General features: G+C 43.8%; 1 protein-coding gene across 1 annotated transcript in view; it reads left to right on the plus strand.

Annotated features, from left to right (window-relative positions):
* The window catches only part of Thada (THADA armadillo repeat containing), a 318,367-nt gene that overhangs the window by 262,039 nt on the left and 40,353 nt on the right, over nt 1–15,975 (plus strand). The window contains exons 32-35 of the mRNA XM_046425124.2: nt 6,821–7,200; nt 7,932–8,050; nt 8,459–8,531; nt 13,734–13,887. Of these exons, the coding sequence (XP_046281080.2) occupies nt 6,821–7,200; nt 7,932–8,050; nt 8,459–8,531; nt 13,734–13,887 (726 nt within the window). The remainder of the gene's footprint in view (nt 1–6,820; nt 7,201–7,931; nt 8,051–8,458; nt 8,532–13,733; nt 13,888–15,975) is intronic.

A 15,975-nucleotide genomic window follows, 5' to 3' on the forward strand; every position in this document is an offset into this window, starting at 1 on the left:
AATACTTGCCTAATATGCGTGAGGACCTGGGTTCCATCCACAGTACTATAAAACAAAACAAAAAAGAATTGTCCTTTATGATGATACTGTATTCCATTTCCTGCTTTGGAGGTAAGATAGCTTTTCTTTAGTGAAAGTATATAGTGGGTTTTAAAATCCTTACTTTGCAAAATAAAATGTTGGCGTCTTATCCATGTCTGCCACATTATTTGTGACATTTTATTGGGAATTATTTCTCCAGTGAACCAGGACATAACACAGTAGGAGGTATTGTCCGTCCATGTGAATCCAGCCATTGAGCCATTCCCTTGAAGGCCAGAAATATACTTGCTCTAGGAAAGAGGGGGAAAAAAATTCCAAAAATGAAATCAGATTGGATGTTTAGAATCAGTCACACATACTTGGGTGACTGAGATGACTGCACTGGTGGGAACATGAAAAGACTTTCCCAACAGGGAGGTCTGAAAACAGCTCCAGCCAGGATGGCTTTGCAAGAAACATCCTAACTTAGGAAAAATACAGTGGGGCCAGTCAAGAGGAACTTGCTGCTTTCAGTGGAACCCTTGGCTCCCCAAGAAAGAAGGAACCCAAAGCATTCAAAGCTGAGATTATAAGTGGAAAAGTTACAGTTTAGAAATGACTCTCTGCTAGAGAAGAAGGCTGCTAAACTTCAGACTGAGGAACTAATGTCATTTCTTTGTGTTCTGCAGACAAAAGGCACTCATAGAAACAAAAATAAGTACCATCTGTTATCTAGACTTTGAACTGTATTTGATATGGCAGAGGCAAACATTGCTGCACCAGGGAGAAATCCTGGCTGTGAAACCACTAGTTGAGTCTACCTGTAGAGTCACTGAACAGTAACTGTTGCTTTTAGTCCCAGCTACACACTAGAATGACCTACATTGCATCAAAACCAGACTTGCAGCTAGGCATGGGGGCACATGGCACAGGAGACTGAGGCAGGAGGATCTCAAGTTCAAAGCCAGCCTCAGCAACTGCTTCAAAATTAGAAAGAAAAAGGACTAGGGATGTGGCTCAGTGGGTAAATGCCTCTGGGTTTAATCTCTAGTACAAAAAAAAAAAAGCAAAACCAGACTTGTGTTCTCACCCTAGAGATATGATTAAGTGTCCCCCATCATAAGTACTCTTCTAAAGCCCTTGGATGGAGTTAATGTGCTCCCCAGGCTGAGAGCCACTACACAAGAACAGAGCAAGACTTCTTTTGTCAGTCACTGCAGCTGTTCATGGTGAAATGTTGGGCATTTCTACCTCCAGCCTCCTGGCCACCTAGAGACCCCACACTGCATACTGTGGTATGGTGGGCATGGTTCTGGGGTACCCCACCAGAGCAGAGCCTGGTTTTTCTAGTTCATGACACTTCTAGGACTTCAGAGAGAACCTAGTGGGCAACGTCCCCACGGCTGCCTGTGGCCAGCCACTCTCTATGGTCCTTGTTCATTCCTTCTAATGTCTTTTTTGCTTGCTTTGGATTTTTTGTTTTGTTTTTTGGTGGCACAAGGCATTGAACCCAATGGTGCTTTAGTATGGCACTACACCGCCAACCCTATTTATTTATTTTGAAACAAATTCTCACTAAGTTTCTGAGGCTCGCCTCAGACTTGTGATCCTCCTGCCTCAGCCACCTGAGTCACTGGGATTACAGGCGTGTGCCACCACGCCCGGCTCATTCTTCTACAGTCTTGGTGACTGTCCCTCCTTTGGCGTTTTTATTAGTGGGAAAAAACAGTGCTTGGTGAAATTCTAGTTCTTCTGTACTGTGAGAGATGGGGCTGAAATCAGCAGTGCTCTGCTTGGAACCACAACCCCATGCTCACCATGAACCCACCAACCACCACCACCACCCCCACCACCCCTACCCCCCGAGAAAGTTATCTCCCAGGAGTGTGGTACCCAGCTTGGGTGGAAACCAGAACCTTTTGCCAGCTTCTTAAAGTGACAGTTGTCTCACCCAACTGAATCAGAATGTACAAGAGTGGGATTCAGGACTGTGTGGTTGAGGCAGCAGTTTGTAAAATACCTGGGGCAGCAGATATTTTGTGAACACTTTAGAAATGCATGTTCCCAGTGGGGCATGGTAGCGCACACCTGTAATTCCAGCTACTTGGGAGGCTGAAGCAGAAGGATCACAAATTCAAAGCTAGACTCAGAAACTTAGCAAGACCTTGTCTGTTTTTGTTTTTGTTTTGTTTAAGATGAGGCAGGGAAGGCTGGGGCTGTAGTTCAGTGGTAGAGCACTTGCTCTTGGTTCAATCCTCTGCCTCAAACCAAAAAAAAGAAAGAAATGTGTGTTCTCAGCCCCACCCTCGACCTCCTAAGTGAGAGAACTCTGGGCAAAGGCCAGGCTGTCTGGTTTAATAGGTCCTCTGGGGATTCCAGTGCACACTCAAGTTTGAGAAGCTCTGCTCTCGGGCATCTCTTTGGGTCAGAGTGTTGCACAACAGAGAATATTTTTTCTAAGCCACAGCTTGGAGAAAGTGCCCAAATGAATGTTGTTTGATAATTTTTCTACCCTGCAGTTTGGGACTAACCTCTCCTGCTGCTCCTCTGTTGACACATAATTCCTCAGAACCCTTTGGAAGGTCTCCCTGGGTCTGTTCTCTCCCAACTCTCCCAGGAGCAGTTGTCCTTTGCTCTCCCAGCCAGGCGCCCAGCAGCCTTCAGGGCCCATCTGAAATTTCCTTCCTGAAAGCCCTGCTTTTTATTTTTTTTATTTTTTTGTACTGGGAATTGAACCCAGGAGCATTTTACCACTAAGCCACATCCCCAGTCCTTTTTTTAATTTTGAGACAGGGACTTGGTTATCAAATGCTGAGACCGGCCTCAAACTTGCTGTCCTCCTGCCTCAGCCTCCCAAGTAGCTGGGATTATAGGCTTATACCATCACACCCAACCCTGAAAGCCCTTTTTAAAACTTTCCAATAGAAATTAAGTGCCCATTGTATTCATTTAGGTCTTTCTCATAGTTTTTGTATTCACTTTACATAACAAGGCTTTTTGTGATCTTTAACCTGTTTCCTCATAGGAATGAGAGAGAATAATAGGTAAATAGTAATGAGAATAATAGCTAGAAGTGTGGCACACACCTGTAATCCCAGCAATTTGGGAAACTGAAACAGGAAGATTCCAAGTTCAAGACCAGCCTCAGCAACTTAGTGAGATCCTGTCTCAAAATAAAAACTAAAAAGGGCTGGGGATGTAGCTTAATGGCAAAGTACCCCTGGGTTCAATCCCTAGTACCAAAAAAAAAAAAAAAGAAGAAGAAGAAAAAATAGAGTCTACTTAGTTAATAAGTTATAATGTGCTCGGAGTAACACACAACAAATATCAATTCTTTTTTTTAAAGATGGGACACAATATCTTTCTTGATTTATTTTTATGTGGTGCTGGGGATCAAACCCAGTGCCTCACATGTGCAAGGCAAGCACTCTACTGCTGAGCTATAACCCCAGCCCCAACAAATATCAGTTCTTAAAGTAATGTTTATTCACTGCATTAAGTAATGGGTATACAATATTCTATAATAACAGAATAATGGATGGCAACACAAATGTTAAGTTTGGTCACTAACACTTTTAGGTCACTAAGCATTTTATAATTTTTATAGTTATCTTCTCGTTATTATTTTATATTTGGCTTTTATCCTTCTGTTAGTCTTAAAGCTCTTTGACAACAGATCATTCTTTCTCCATTCTGAATCTGTATATCTCACAAAGTACATAGCATGTGCTCAGGTAATGTTCACACTGGGCTCACAGGCAGTATGGATCAAGAAACGTCCAAGGAACCCTTGCTGGGCATGTCCCTTTTTTTGCTTTTCTTTGGTGTGGTTCCCTCTCCACGACCCCAAAGGAAGCCTCTGAGTCTGGATGTGCAGCTCTTGAGTACAGCAGACTATATACTCCCCATGAAAACATGTCTTTCAGATAACACTTTCCTCTGAAAATCGTCCAGAATGGCCTAGACCATTTTTCCTGATTTTAATTACCTTTTTAAGAACAGATCTCTGAGCCATGTTCCTGACTCTTCACCAAACAAACGAAATTCCTTTTTAATGTAGTATTGTCCTCAGGCAGCAGTGGGTGGGAAGGACAGGAAACCATGGGGAGTCTCTTTTCTGGACTTCACTGTAATGGGGTTGGGAGTTTTAGGCACTGAATATGAAGATGACAAGAAGATCCAGGATCCCCACTCCTGCTGCTTGGTGGGTGACTGCCGCCTGCTCCAGCCAGGACTTTATGGAGTCTGAGTTAATAACTGAGGCAGATCTACAACTATAGGTGGCAGAAGGTGCCCTCCATGGGCCTCATTATTGCAGCCTTAGTCCCCACTCTGCCTCCTAGACTTCCTTTTTGAAAAAATTTGATGTTTTTTATTACATATTCCAAATTCCTGGGTTACTGCAAGCCTGTGTAATTTTTTAAATTTCAAATAAATTTTCCAAGTGTTAGCTTCATCTTTTACATTCTATTATGTTTATGATAGTTTTCTAAAAGTCAGCGGAGTTCACTGTGTAACACTGTGATGATGAATAGAAATAGCAATTTATATCTTAAATGCTTCCTGGGAAGCCTTTAAAAGAAACTCATTAACTTTGGGGATAGACTTGCAAGTTAGGGATTTTCAGAGAATGCTATAGATGTAATATCTAAATTTTAGGACTGATGAAGTCAGTCCTAATATTCTTATAGATAAAACTCGGGGCAGAATGGGACCATGGGAGAATGGAGAATGACAGGAAACAATAGAGCTGGTTAATGAACTGATCAGGGCTTGGAGTGTGGGGTCAGCAGCAGGGGCAGGCACAGAACCAGCCCTAACACTCACCCAGGGCTCTGTCCTCCACCAGACTCAGTGAACATTATTAGTAATTTGATTTTGGTATTTATCGCATGCCTATGACATTGAAGTTTCCCCAATTTCTGTTAGATGATGACTTCATTATATAAAGAACCAAGTCCTGGGAATTGCCCAAGACTCCTCCCCTGAGTCAGCCACTGCCACAAATCCTGCCTATTTTATCTCCTTTAGTGCTTTAAACCTTCCTTCTCTCTCTCCATTCTGTCTCAGACCATTTTCTGCTGTTGTACAGAATATCATAAACTGGGTAAAATATAAACAGTTGAAATTTATTCAGCTTCCCCGTCAAATGGCTGGAAGGTCCAAGACCCAGGGGCTACATCCAGCTCATCTTTCTGTGTCATAACATGGCGGAAGGGAGAGGGTAAGAGAGGGGTGAATTTATAACTGGCCCACTCCTGCAACAGGAGGGCAGAGCCCTCTTGCCAATCACCTCCTCAAAGCCCTCTCCCCTTAATACTGTTAGCATGGCAGTTAAATTTCAACATGCATTCTGGAAGGGACATTCAAAGCATAGCACCTTCCTTCCTTTGGGCCCTCATCGTTTCTCTGCTGCACTGCCCCCTGAGCAGTAAGAACCCTGAGGTGACAAGGTTCACCTGGCCTTGTTGCTGAAAGCATTCCCTTGCCTGCAGGCTCCTTCAAGTGGTCTAGGAGGAACTCTGCATCCTGCCTCATGTGTCTTCCCCAGCCTCATCTCCTGCTCTTCCCCATCTTGGTATGTTCAGTGCTCTCAGGGGACCTGTAGTTCCCACCTGCTCCCTTCTGGTTCATGCCTTTGAGTCTTTGCTCAGGTTCCTCTGCCTTGGGTGGTTCCAACTCATTCTCGCCTCCTTTCCCTCTTGAGACTCAGGCTATCGTGTGTAACACCCTATTGGAATCATCTGTTTATGCATTTCTCTTTCTCTGTAAACCCCTTGAGGGCTGTGATCTTATTCTTATTCTACTTAGCACCTAACACATAGGAAGCGGATAGTGTTTTTTGATCAGAACAGAAAATACAAAAATCTCTCAACAACAAAAAGGCAGATCATAAAACTTAACAGGGAGATAAAATTTAACAGGGATATACTTGAGATTAAAACCAATGAAGAAAACAAGTCTCAACCTATGTATGGGAGTGCCAGGTGGGAGAAGGGTGACTCAGCGCCTCAGCAGAGCACAGACAAGAAGGGCTGTGGTTCCAGCTGGCTAAATGCTCCGAATGAGTCAAAGGTGTGACCAGGGGCCTCGTGTGCAGAACAAGGGAAGTTAGTAGTCCCACCGGACAGACCATGCAGGAGTCACACTCTGTTCTGTGGATCATACTTGAAGAAGGAGAGGCTTGTCCAAAGGAATGCAGCTGAATAGTGAGAGGAGGTGAGCCCCAGCATGCAGGGAGGAAGGAAGAGGAAGAGGAGAGCATGATCATTGTAATCAGATGCTTACAGTGCTCTTTGGGAGCCTCAGAATGCAGAATTAGGCCAGAGAGTGGAAATTCCAAAAAGAACTGTATGTCAGGTCCATCTAGTGATGGAAGAAGCTGCCTGTAAGCTCCAAAACCCCAATATAGAAGATTGGAAAGAGGTGCTGTAGAGGAGCTCTGAGAAAAAGTTTGGACTTTTTAGTCATCTTTGAGGCTCAATGATTCAGGAGGTTGCTGCGTTCATATTTATTGAATGCCAAGGAGTGGTTCAGAAGCACAGTTTCAGATAGTAATGCCTTTGTCCCTCTGGGGAAGATAATTGGGAATTACTTAAGTAGAAATCACTTCTGGGCCCAGAATCCAAATCCTAGTGGGCTAGGCGCCTACTACATAGTATCTATGAGATCTACTTAGGAAGGATATTCCATGATCCCATCCCTCCCAGTGGGTTGAGAGCCTTCTATTCTCTCGTGTCCTTTTGTGGAAAGTTGAATAAGATGATTACCTCTTTCCCTTTCCTTTTCTGCTTTTTAGCTCTGGAGAGTCTTGGCTTCTGGGAGGAAGTCAGACGGATCATCTTGGGATCAGAGCTAGTGACAGGATTCGCTTGTACCTTCAAGGTGCCAGGCCTGCCACAGTATCTCCAGAGCCTCACCAAATTAGCCCTCTGTGCAATGTGGGCAGTGCTGGACAAGTCCAAAGAGCAGACAGTGGGTGTTCCTGTCACCTTCTCACAGCTGCTAGAGTCTTCCTTTCCTGAAGTTCGCTTGCTGACATTGGAATCCCTGTTGGAAAAGTCCTCATCAGTAGCCTCTGGACCAGGAGAAAAGGGACTGCCATCCTTGCTGTGCAGTATGGGAGAGAAGTTCCTGCTGTTGGCAATGAACGAGACCCACCCAGAATGCTTCTGTAAGGTAAAGTCTCTGATGGACCAGTGTTCCCTCCACTCCCCGTTTTCAGGAAGAAAATGGCTTTGGATTCTTCGTATGGTAATGCATAGAAGGGTACTAAGAATGTAGTCGATGATGGTGGTATTGATAGCATAGATCCACCAAAAACAAGTCCCTCTGGGATGCTTAGAAAACAGATTATTGAAAATTGGCTATAGCTGGGGCTGGGGCTCAGTGGTACAGTGCTCGCCTAGCATTCCTGAGGCACTGAGTTCGATCCTCAGCACCACATAGAAATAAAATAATGGTATTATGTCCACCTGCAACTAAAATATATATTAAAAAAAAAAAGAAAAAAACTAGCTATATCTATATCTATATTACCTGTATCTATAAGTGTATCAGAGGTCATCTTTGCTAACATGCCAACTGAGGCAGCTGGCCACCTGGGAAACACGACCAAAAGTAAAGGGCCCTGGCCCAGCAATCTGGGCATCTAGCACCGATCATGAGTCACTAGACGTTGTCATTGCTTCATAGCACCTCAGTCCCTCAGAGGTTCTACAGGGAAATAAAAGGTCAGTTGGGAGCCTTTTGAAAGATAGGCTTCCTTATTAATACAAGCAGTTATTATTTAGCAGCTGGAGTCTTTTGCCTGAATATATTCTCTCTCTCTTTCCCTCCCTCCCCACCCTCCCCTTCCCTCCCTGCCTTCTTCCCCCTGCCTTTTCCCCCCATGGATTTGGCTCACACAGATACTGAAGATTCTCCACTGCATGGATCTCAGTGAGTGGCTTCCCCAGACAGAGCGCTGTGTCCACCTAACCCCAAAGGAGTTCTTGACCTGGACAATGGATATTGCTTCCAACGAGAGGTTTGCCCCCTGTTCAATGGAGATACAATGTTATGATCCCATCAGTCATGCGGTGAACCTGTTAACACTCCTGGCCTAAGGGGTCAGGTCCTGCCTTTCTTTCTAAACTTCAAGCAACAAATGATATCAGAGTTTTACATTAAAAACCAAAGTTGGGCTGGCAATATAGCTCAGTTGGTAGAGTGCTTGCCTTACATGCACAAGTCCCTGGGTTCAATCCCAGCACCACCGCCCCCCCCCCCAAAAAAAAGTAATGAATAATTGCTGCGAGAGGCATTTGTATGGCCAGGAGGTGGACATATCCAATGTTCACATTTACATGGATCACAACTATCTGCAGAAATTATCTGGGTGTATAAAATATATTTGATTTGAATTTGTGTGTGTGTGTTTTCTTACTCTTTCCAGATCTGAAATACAGAGTGTAGCTCTGAGACTTGCCTCCAAAGTGATTGCCTACCACTTGCAGACATGTGAGGAGGTAAGACTGACTCTGTGCCGGTCCTGGGGCCTGGGTTTTTGTGCTCTTAATTACTTGGATGGTGGCAGTAAAAGTCAACTGTTCTAGCAGGAAGAATTACTGTGACCTGTGTACATGGCCTCTACTAAAAGATTGTAGCTGTTGATTATTCACTCAGGGAATTACTAGTGAAGGCTTCTTGATCCCCACCTTTCTTTTCTCTTGTTTTGGGTATTTTTTTATTAGAGTCCACAAATGTAACACAGCCTCCCCCAATATACACATGTCCATTGTTTTCCCCCATTTTTGTAACTAGACCATTTAAAGAAGAATAAGCAAGTCAATTAGAATATTTAGAATTGCAATCTAGTGAACTATGAATGAAAATAAATTGCTGAGGCTTAAATGCTCCTCCAGAACATGGCCTAGCAGGCTCTGGATAGAGGCCCAAGTGTGCCTCACCTGTTTCACATGTGCTTTGGGGGTAAATTAGAAATAAACTAAGCAAAACAACTTCCTGGGAAGATGCTTTAAGACAAACGTATATATACTTAGGTGCACACAGGAAAGGTAACCATCACAGAATAATGAACGCATGGTGGCCAATACTGCAATAAAATTACACATTTAAAGATCTTAGTCATAGCTGAGTGCAGTGGTGCATACCACCCAGTCTTAGCTTCTCAGGAGGCTGAGGCAGGAAGATGGCTTGAGCCCAGGAGTTCAAAGCAAGCCTCACAACATAGTGAGAACCCATCTCAAAGAAGAAAGGAAAAAATCTTGATTATACATTTCCACAGTGAGATACAAGTGGCATAGCCCTACATTCTGAGTCCCTACAATAAACTACTACCAAGATACGTGCTGAAGATGGAAGGGTGACAGAGACTAGAGGTGCAGTCTAATGAGACAGAGGGCATTGAGTCATCACATCAAATGCACAGGTAGGGCTGTGAGAACCCAGAAGAGGAAGGGACAGTTTGGGAGCTGAGGAAGACTTCATAGAAGGAGGTTGTTAAGTTCAGAGAGCCCAGGGCTGGGCAGAGATAAACAAGAGCATGAGAATTAATGAGCCAGAGAACAGTTTCCCTGGACCTGTCATTCAGAGGCAGCCTAGGGAGCTGCATCATGAAAGTCACCAGGAGTTACAAAAAGCCAACAAAAATGTCAGGAGGTGTACGGCGAGTGTAGGAAAAGAGGTGATTCCCTAAAGAAATTAGGGCCTAAAAGAAGAAAACATCAGATTCTAAGAAAGTAGTCATAAGACTGCTTAACAAGTCTGCAGAGACCTTGTTCTTATCTGTGCTACTTTAGCCAGTTGTTAAAGATCCTGGCTGGTACTTGAATGGAGTGTTTTTTAATGAAAATTGGGGGAGTTTTCTAGGGAGAGAAAAATTGGCAAAACTATAGAGAAACACATAAAAAAAAAAAAATTCCTGGGAAAACCTGAGTTTCTCTGTGCACCAGGAGTTGGCAGCTTCCTCAGGGTCTGAGGTGCTCATCAGTTTAGTCCCACAGTTCCCACAGGTAGTCAAAGGAATCAGTAGGTGCATTTTGAATATTTAAAGAGGTTCAGCTAGTAGAGGCAATGTCTTAGTCCGTTGTCTTCTGCTACTGTAACAGAATGCCTAAGGCTGGGTAGTTTATTTAAAAAAAAAAAAGATGGCTAGAGATATTGCTCAGTGTCTGGCATTTGCCTAGCATATGTGAGACCCTGGATTCAACCCCCAGCACCAAAAATATAAATAAACATAAAAATTATTTTTGATAGTTTTGGAGGCTAGAAAGTTCAAGAATGTGGCACTGGCATCTGGTGAGGGCCTTCATACTGCTTCATGACACAGCAGAGGGCATCACATGGCAAAAGAACATGTGACAAAGAGTGTTTATTTGGGTGTATTTAAATAAGAGAGAGAGAACTCACTTTTATAACAGGGCCACTCCTGAGACAACTAACCCACTTTGGACATGACAACACTTATCCATTCATGTTATGAGGACTCCACCCTCATGACCTCGTCATGTCTCAAAGGTCTCATCTCCTCTAATAATGTCACCACAACAGTTAAATTTCAACATGACTTACAGAGGAAGCGTTCAAACCATAGCAAGCAGTACATCTAGAACAACAATTCTCTTTCTAGAAAAAGTGAGAAAACAAAGTATAAAAGATAGAAATGATCCAAATGTCCATAAACTCAGAATGGAATATTACCTGGCCATAAAGAGCACTGGAGTACTGATCTATCCCACAGCATGGATGGACCTTGGAACATTAACCTGAGTGAAAGAAGCCTGTCACAAAAGACCACACATTGAATGATCCCATTTACATGAAATCTCTGGAAAAGGCAAATTCAGAAACCAAAGGTAGACTAGTAGCTGTTTAGGGCTGAGGGATGGAGGATGGAGGAGTGATAGCTAAAGGGCACAGGGTTTGTCTTTGTGGTGATGAAGGCATTCAAAAACTGAATAGATAGAAACAAAAATTGAGTAGATAGAAACATTTACTGTTTGAACATCACACAAGTATACATGTGTTGAAATATCACATGGTACCCCATAAACATGTACAATTTTTATGCATCAGTTAAAAACTTTTAAACAGTTTTTTTAAAAGCAAGATACAGCTTTGAACAGGTAATCCCAGGTATTTGGGAGGTTGAGGCAGGAGGATCACAAGTTCAAGACCAGCCTGAGCAACCTAGCAAGACCCGGTCTAATAATAAAATTAAAAAGGGCAGGGATAGGGCTGGGGTTGTGGCTCAGTGGTAGAGCGCTTGCCTAGCACATGTGAGGCCCTGGGTTCAAACCTCAGCACCACATAAAAATAAATAAATAAAATAATAAAATAAAATAAATTGTGCCTAACTACAACTAAAAATAAATATTAAAAAGTTTCCTTGGAAAGCTGGGAATGGAACCACCATTTGACCCAGCTATTCCCCTTCCCAGACTATTCCCTAAAGACCTTAAAAGAGCGTACTATAGGGATACTGCTACATCGATGTTCATAGCAGCACAATTCACAATAGCTAGCCTGGAACCAACCTAGATGCCCTTCAATAGATGAATGGATAAAAAAAATGTGGCATTTATACACAATGGAGTATCACTCTGCACTAAAAATCATGGCATTTGCAGGGAAATGGATGGCATTAGAGCCGATTATGCTAAGTGAAGCTAGCCAATCCCTAAAAAACAAATGCCAAATGTCTTCTTTGATATAAGGAGAGCAACTAAGAACAGAGCAGGGAGGTAGAGCAGGAGAAGAAGATTAACATTAAACAGGGATGAGAGGTGGGAGGGAAAGGGAGAGAGAAGGGAAATTGCATGGAAATGGAAGGAGACCCTCATTGTTATACAAAATTACATATAAGAGGAAGTGAGGGGAAAGGGAAAAAAAACTGCTGCAGTCTGGCTGGGCACAAATAACCGAGCCACCACGAGGCACTTATAGGTTCAAACCGGAACTCCTTTATTGCCCGAACTCCACCAGCACTCCACAAGCGCTTCCTGGGAACTCTACGGGAAACTCAAGAACTCAAAAGTAGCGGGCATCCTAGGCAGCAGGAGCCACCCTATTGCTGGACAGCAGGGGTCTAATATACAACTGAATACACAGCCTGCCCCATCCAGCATCATCCAGTCACAGCAATTATACACAGCTTAACTTAATTATCATCATCTTAATGGCTTGCTGGCATCACCTCTCAACCACTCCTTCTGGCAATGCCAGGCTCCATTCCAACTTTCAACATCAAACAAGGGAGAGAAATGAATTACAGTAGAGGGGGTAGAGAGAGAAGAGGGGAGGGGAGGGGAGGGGGGATAGTAGAGGATAGGAAAGGCAGCAGAATACAACAGACACTAGTATGGCAGTATGTAAAAACGTGGAGGTGTAACGATGTGATTCTGCAATCTGTATACGGGGTAAAAATGGGAGTTCATAACCCACTTGAATCAAATGTATGAAATATGATATGTAAGAACTATGTAATGTTTTGAACAACTAATAATAAAAAAAAAGTTGGGGGGTGGGCTGGGATTGTGGCTCAGCAATAGAGTGCTTGCCTAGCACACACAAGGCCCTGGGTTCGACCTCACACCACATAAAAATAAATAAATAAATAAATAAATAAATAAAGGTATTGTGTCAACTACAACTAAAAAATAAATGTTTTTTTAAGAAGTGGGGAGGTTACTGGGGATAAAGCTCAGTGGTAGAGCTCTTGCCTAGCATGCACAAAGCCCTAGGTTTAATTCCCAGTACCAAAACAACAACAACAAAACCCCAAGGTATCAAAACATGTAGTAATAAAATAGAATGTGGTGGCTGCACATATTTCTGAAATGTACCAAAGTTCATTGAATCGTTCATTTTAAATGGGTAGATTGCATGGTATATGATTATATCTCAATAAAGTCGTTACTATTAAAAACAATGGGTCTTTGTTTAAACAGAGTATCAGTTAAGTTAGTGCTTTCAAATGTTATAACAGAAATTCATGAACACTGTGGCTTAACCCAGGTAGAAGCAGGTATGGCGTCTTGACAGTTTTAGGCCCCAAGCCTTTCTGCTTTGAAGTTCTTCTGTCCTCAACATGTGGCTTCCATCTTATGGTTCCAGATGGTTCCTCCAGCTCCAACCATCTTGTCCAATTTAGCTAACAGGAGGGGGAACCCCAGAAAGCAAAGATCATGGGCATTTCCTAAGGCACATCCTGCCCAGACACCACTTCCAGTGACACCCCATGAGTTAGAATGTAGTCACATGTTGCTTCTACATATGAGGGAGGCTGGGAAATACAGTGTTTGGATGGGTGCCCACAGGCCCAGCCAAAAATCTGGGTTCTGTTCCTAAAAATAGGAGGGATATCTGGTTATTGGGGATAGCAAGCTGCTCTTTGCTGCTACAGTCTTCCCCACAAGGTTGGTCTTTAGCTGTTTAATACACTGGTGTTTTGATAACCTGATACGTCAGAAAAGACTCAAGGAACTTGCTGTCTCCTTATAGTGACTCCACATTTCTGAAAGACAAGTCAGATTTGCTTCCTTGGGTTTGTTTAGATCTGCCTGGTTGGTATAGAGAACAACTAAGAATCTTCTTCCCACTGAGGTAGGAGGTGGTTGCAGAGCAGTTTGGTGGAGCTCTCCCCGCTTCCCACGTCAGCCCATGATTTCCCCTTCAGGGATGCTGATAGGTACCTTTTGTGCTTTCAGAGCAGGAACTCGATGGCCCCCGAGCTGAAGCAGTGGGTCCAGCTGGTTGTTTTGTCCTGTGGAGACCGCCTCCCCACAGCGTCAAGGCTGGCCGCTGCTGGGGTCCTCACCAGCACGGCACCACTTTTCCTTACCAACCCCCATCCCATCCTTGGTAAGTGTCGAGGAGGGTACCTGTTGTACCAGACTCAATGAACTCATGGGTGGGTTCTCCAGGCTACAAGAGAAGGTGACAAGTGGCAGCGTGATCCAGGCCTTGACGTCTTCCCGTGTGTTCCTCCCCTCCGTTTGTTTTCTAGTCACTTTTCACCTACAGCCTCTTAGTCCTCTTTCTTTCAATCTTATCCTCCCAGCCATTCTCCGTGGAGGTCCAGAGAGCCTCTGTGGTCTGTGTGAAGTGTAAATGTGATCCTTTCTGTCAACGCCAGCCAACAGAAATGTTGATAGTCCTTCATGGGTTCCCACTGCCTTAGGAGAAAATCTAAGCACCTTCCACGGGCCTCACGGGCCCTTCCTGTGCCGCCCATGGCCTAGCCCTCCTGCCTCCTTGTCCCCACTCCCCACACAGGCCCTTGGCGTCAGCCGTTCTCCATCAACAAACCACTGCTTGACCAGCTTTTGTCTTTCAAGACTCGTCCCAACCATCCCCTCTTCCAGGAAGCCTCTTCCATGATTAGGTGAGAAACAGGGTGAGCGTGAAGCTGTGGAGCAAGGAAGAAGAGGACAGTCCCCAAAGACGATCAGGAAGTAGAGTCCCAGGGCTTGCTGTTGAGGTTAGGGAGGTTCCAGGTGACTTCCACTAGATAGCCACTAGATAGGCTGCTAGTTTCTTTCACAGCATTTACTTTGAGTGTCCTTGGGACATGGAAGGGGAGATATTTTGAAATCTAATGGATGTATGGGTCCTAGCTGGTGATTAGCCACCTTCTCACCCCCTGCCCCATGTCCCTTTCCTCCCTGCTGCCCGCTGTGCCTCAAGAGCAATAATCATGTAAATGATGTTGAAGCAAACCAAACTTGAGGAAATCATCAGGAGAAAAGCATAAGGGACTTTTTGTTCTGTTTTAATTTTTTAATTATGTTGGTTTGGTTTTAAACATAGGGTTTAATCAGAGGAAAGCCATGCTTCAGTCCTCGCCCCTTCCTCTCCTGCCGTGGTTAATCCTGTATTGTCATGCTGCCATGCTCTGGTGTATTTCCCATCTTTTAGTGGAATTTCTTTCTTTCTTTTTTTTTTTTTTCCGCTGCATCTATGCACAGCCCTCAAGAGTAAGACATGGCCCCTGCCTCCAAGGAGTGTTCAGTATAGTTGCAGAGAAGGATTTCCAGAAAAAAAGGAAATAACTGGTTTTTAGATGATAAAATTCAAATCTTGAATGTCACTCGAGTTCAGAATAGTGAGGTGTCTCATATCCCTGGATCTCTCTAGGAGACAAAATTTTATTTAATATCCTTTCCCGTCTTCTTAGTGACATCTAGGCACTTTTCTTATACCCAAAGGGGGATTAAGAGGGAACCTTCAGTGATTATGATTTAATCATTGGACCCAGAGGAATATGAACAAAGGATTATAAACTTTAGTGGGGGTGGGAGGTGCACCTGTATCCCAGCACCTCAGGAAGCTGAGATGACATACGCAGGAGATTGAGGCCAGCCTGGGCAACATAGGCAGACCCCAACTCTTACAACAAAATGGGGCATGGATGTCAAGTTTCTCCAATAAGATTAATACCATTTTGCAGTACATTTTCTGGGTAACTGGCTACTCTAGCCCTGATTCTCAGCAGACAGATGTGTGTAGAATAACCTGGAATTCCTGTGTGGAATTGAGTCCTGGACAAAAGCTATTGATTCATAAGGGATTGCTGATGCAGAGTGTAGCATTATAGAAATGAGGAAGGAGATCAGTGGTAGCTGATGGCATATGAGAACATGAAAAACAGGCACTGATTAGAGAGACCAAGGGTGTATGAGGACAGGTTGAAATGGACTAAAGAGGGGAGGATTTTAGCAATATCGATGGCCATGTTAAAGAGGGAAATGCTAATAAGGTAGGGACCCTGCAGACAGAGGATAGATTCTGAGACTGAGTAAAGGGCTGGTGAGGCCACTCAGTGGGAAAGTGCTCTCCCAGTATGCTCAAGCCTGGGTTCAACCTCATACCACCCAAAAGGAAGCTACTCAACTCTGAAAGACTGAGTAAAATTTAAAGCCAGATCTGAAACAGAAAGAGAACAAAACC

Source organism: Marmota monax, unplaced genomic scaffold, assembly GCF_021218885.2.
Source record: "Marmota monax isolate L192 unplaced genomic scaffold, Marmota_monax_Labrador192_F-V1.1 WCK01_AAM20220418_F8-fsc00015, whole genome shotgun sequence".
Lineage (NCBI taxonomy): Eukaryota > Metazoa > Chordata > Mammalia > Rodentia > Sciuridae > Marmota > Marmota monax.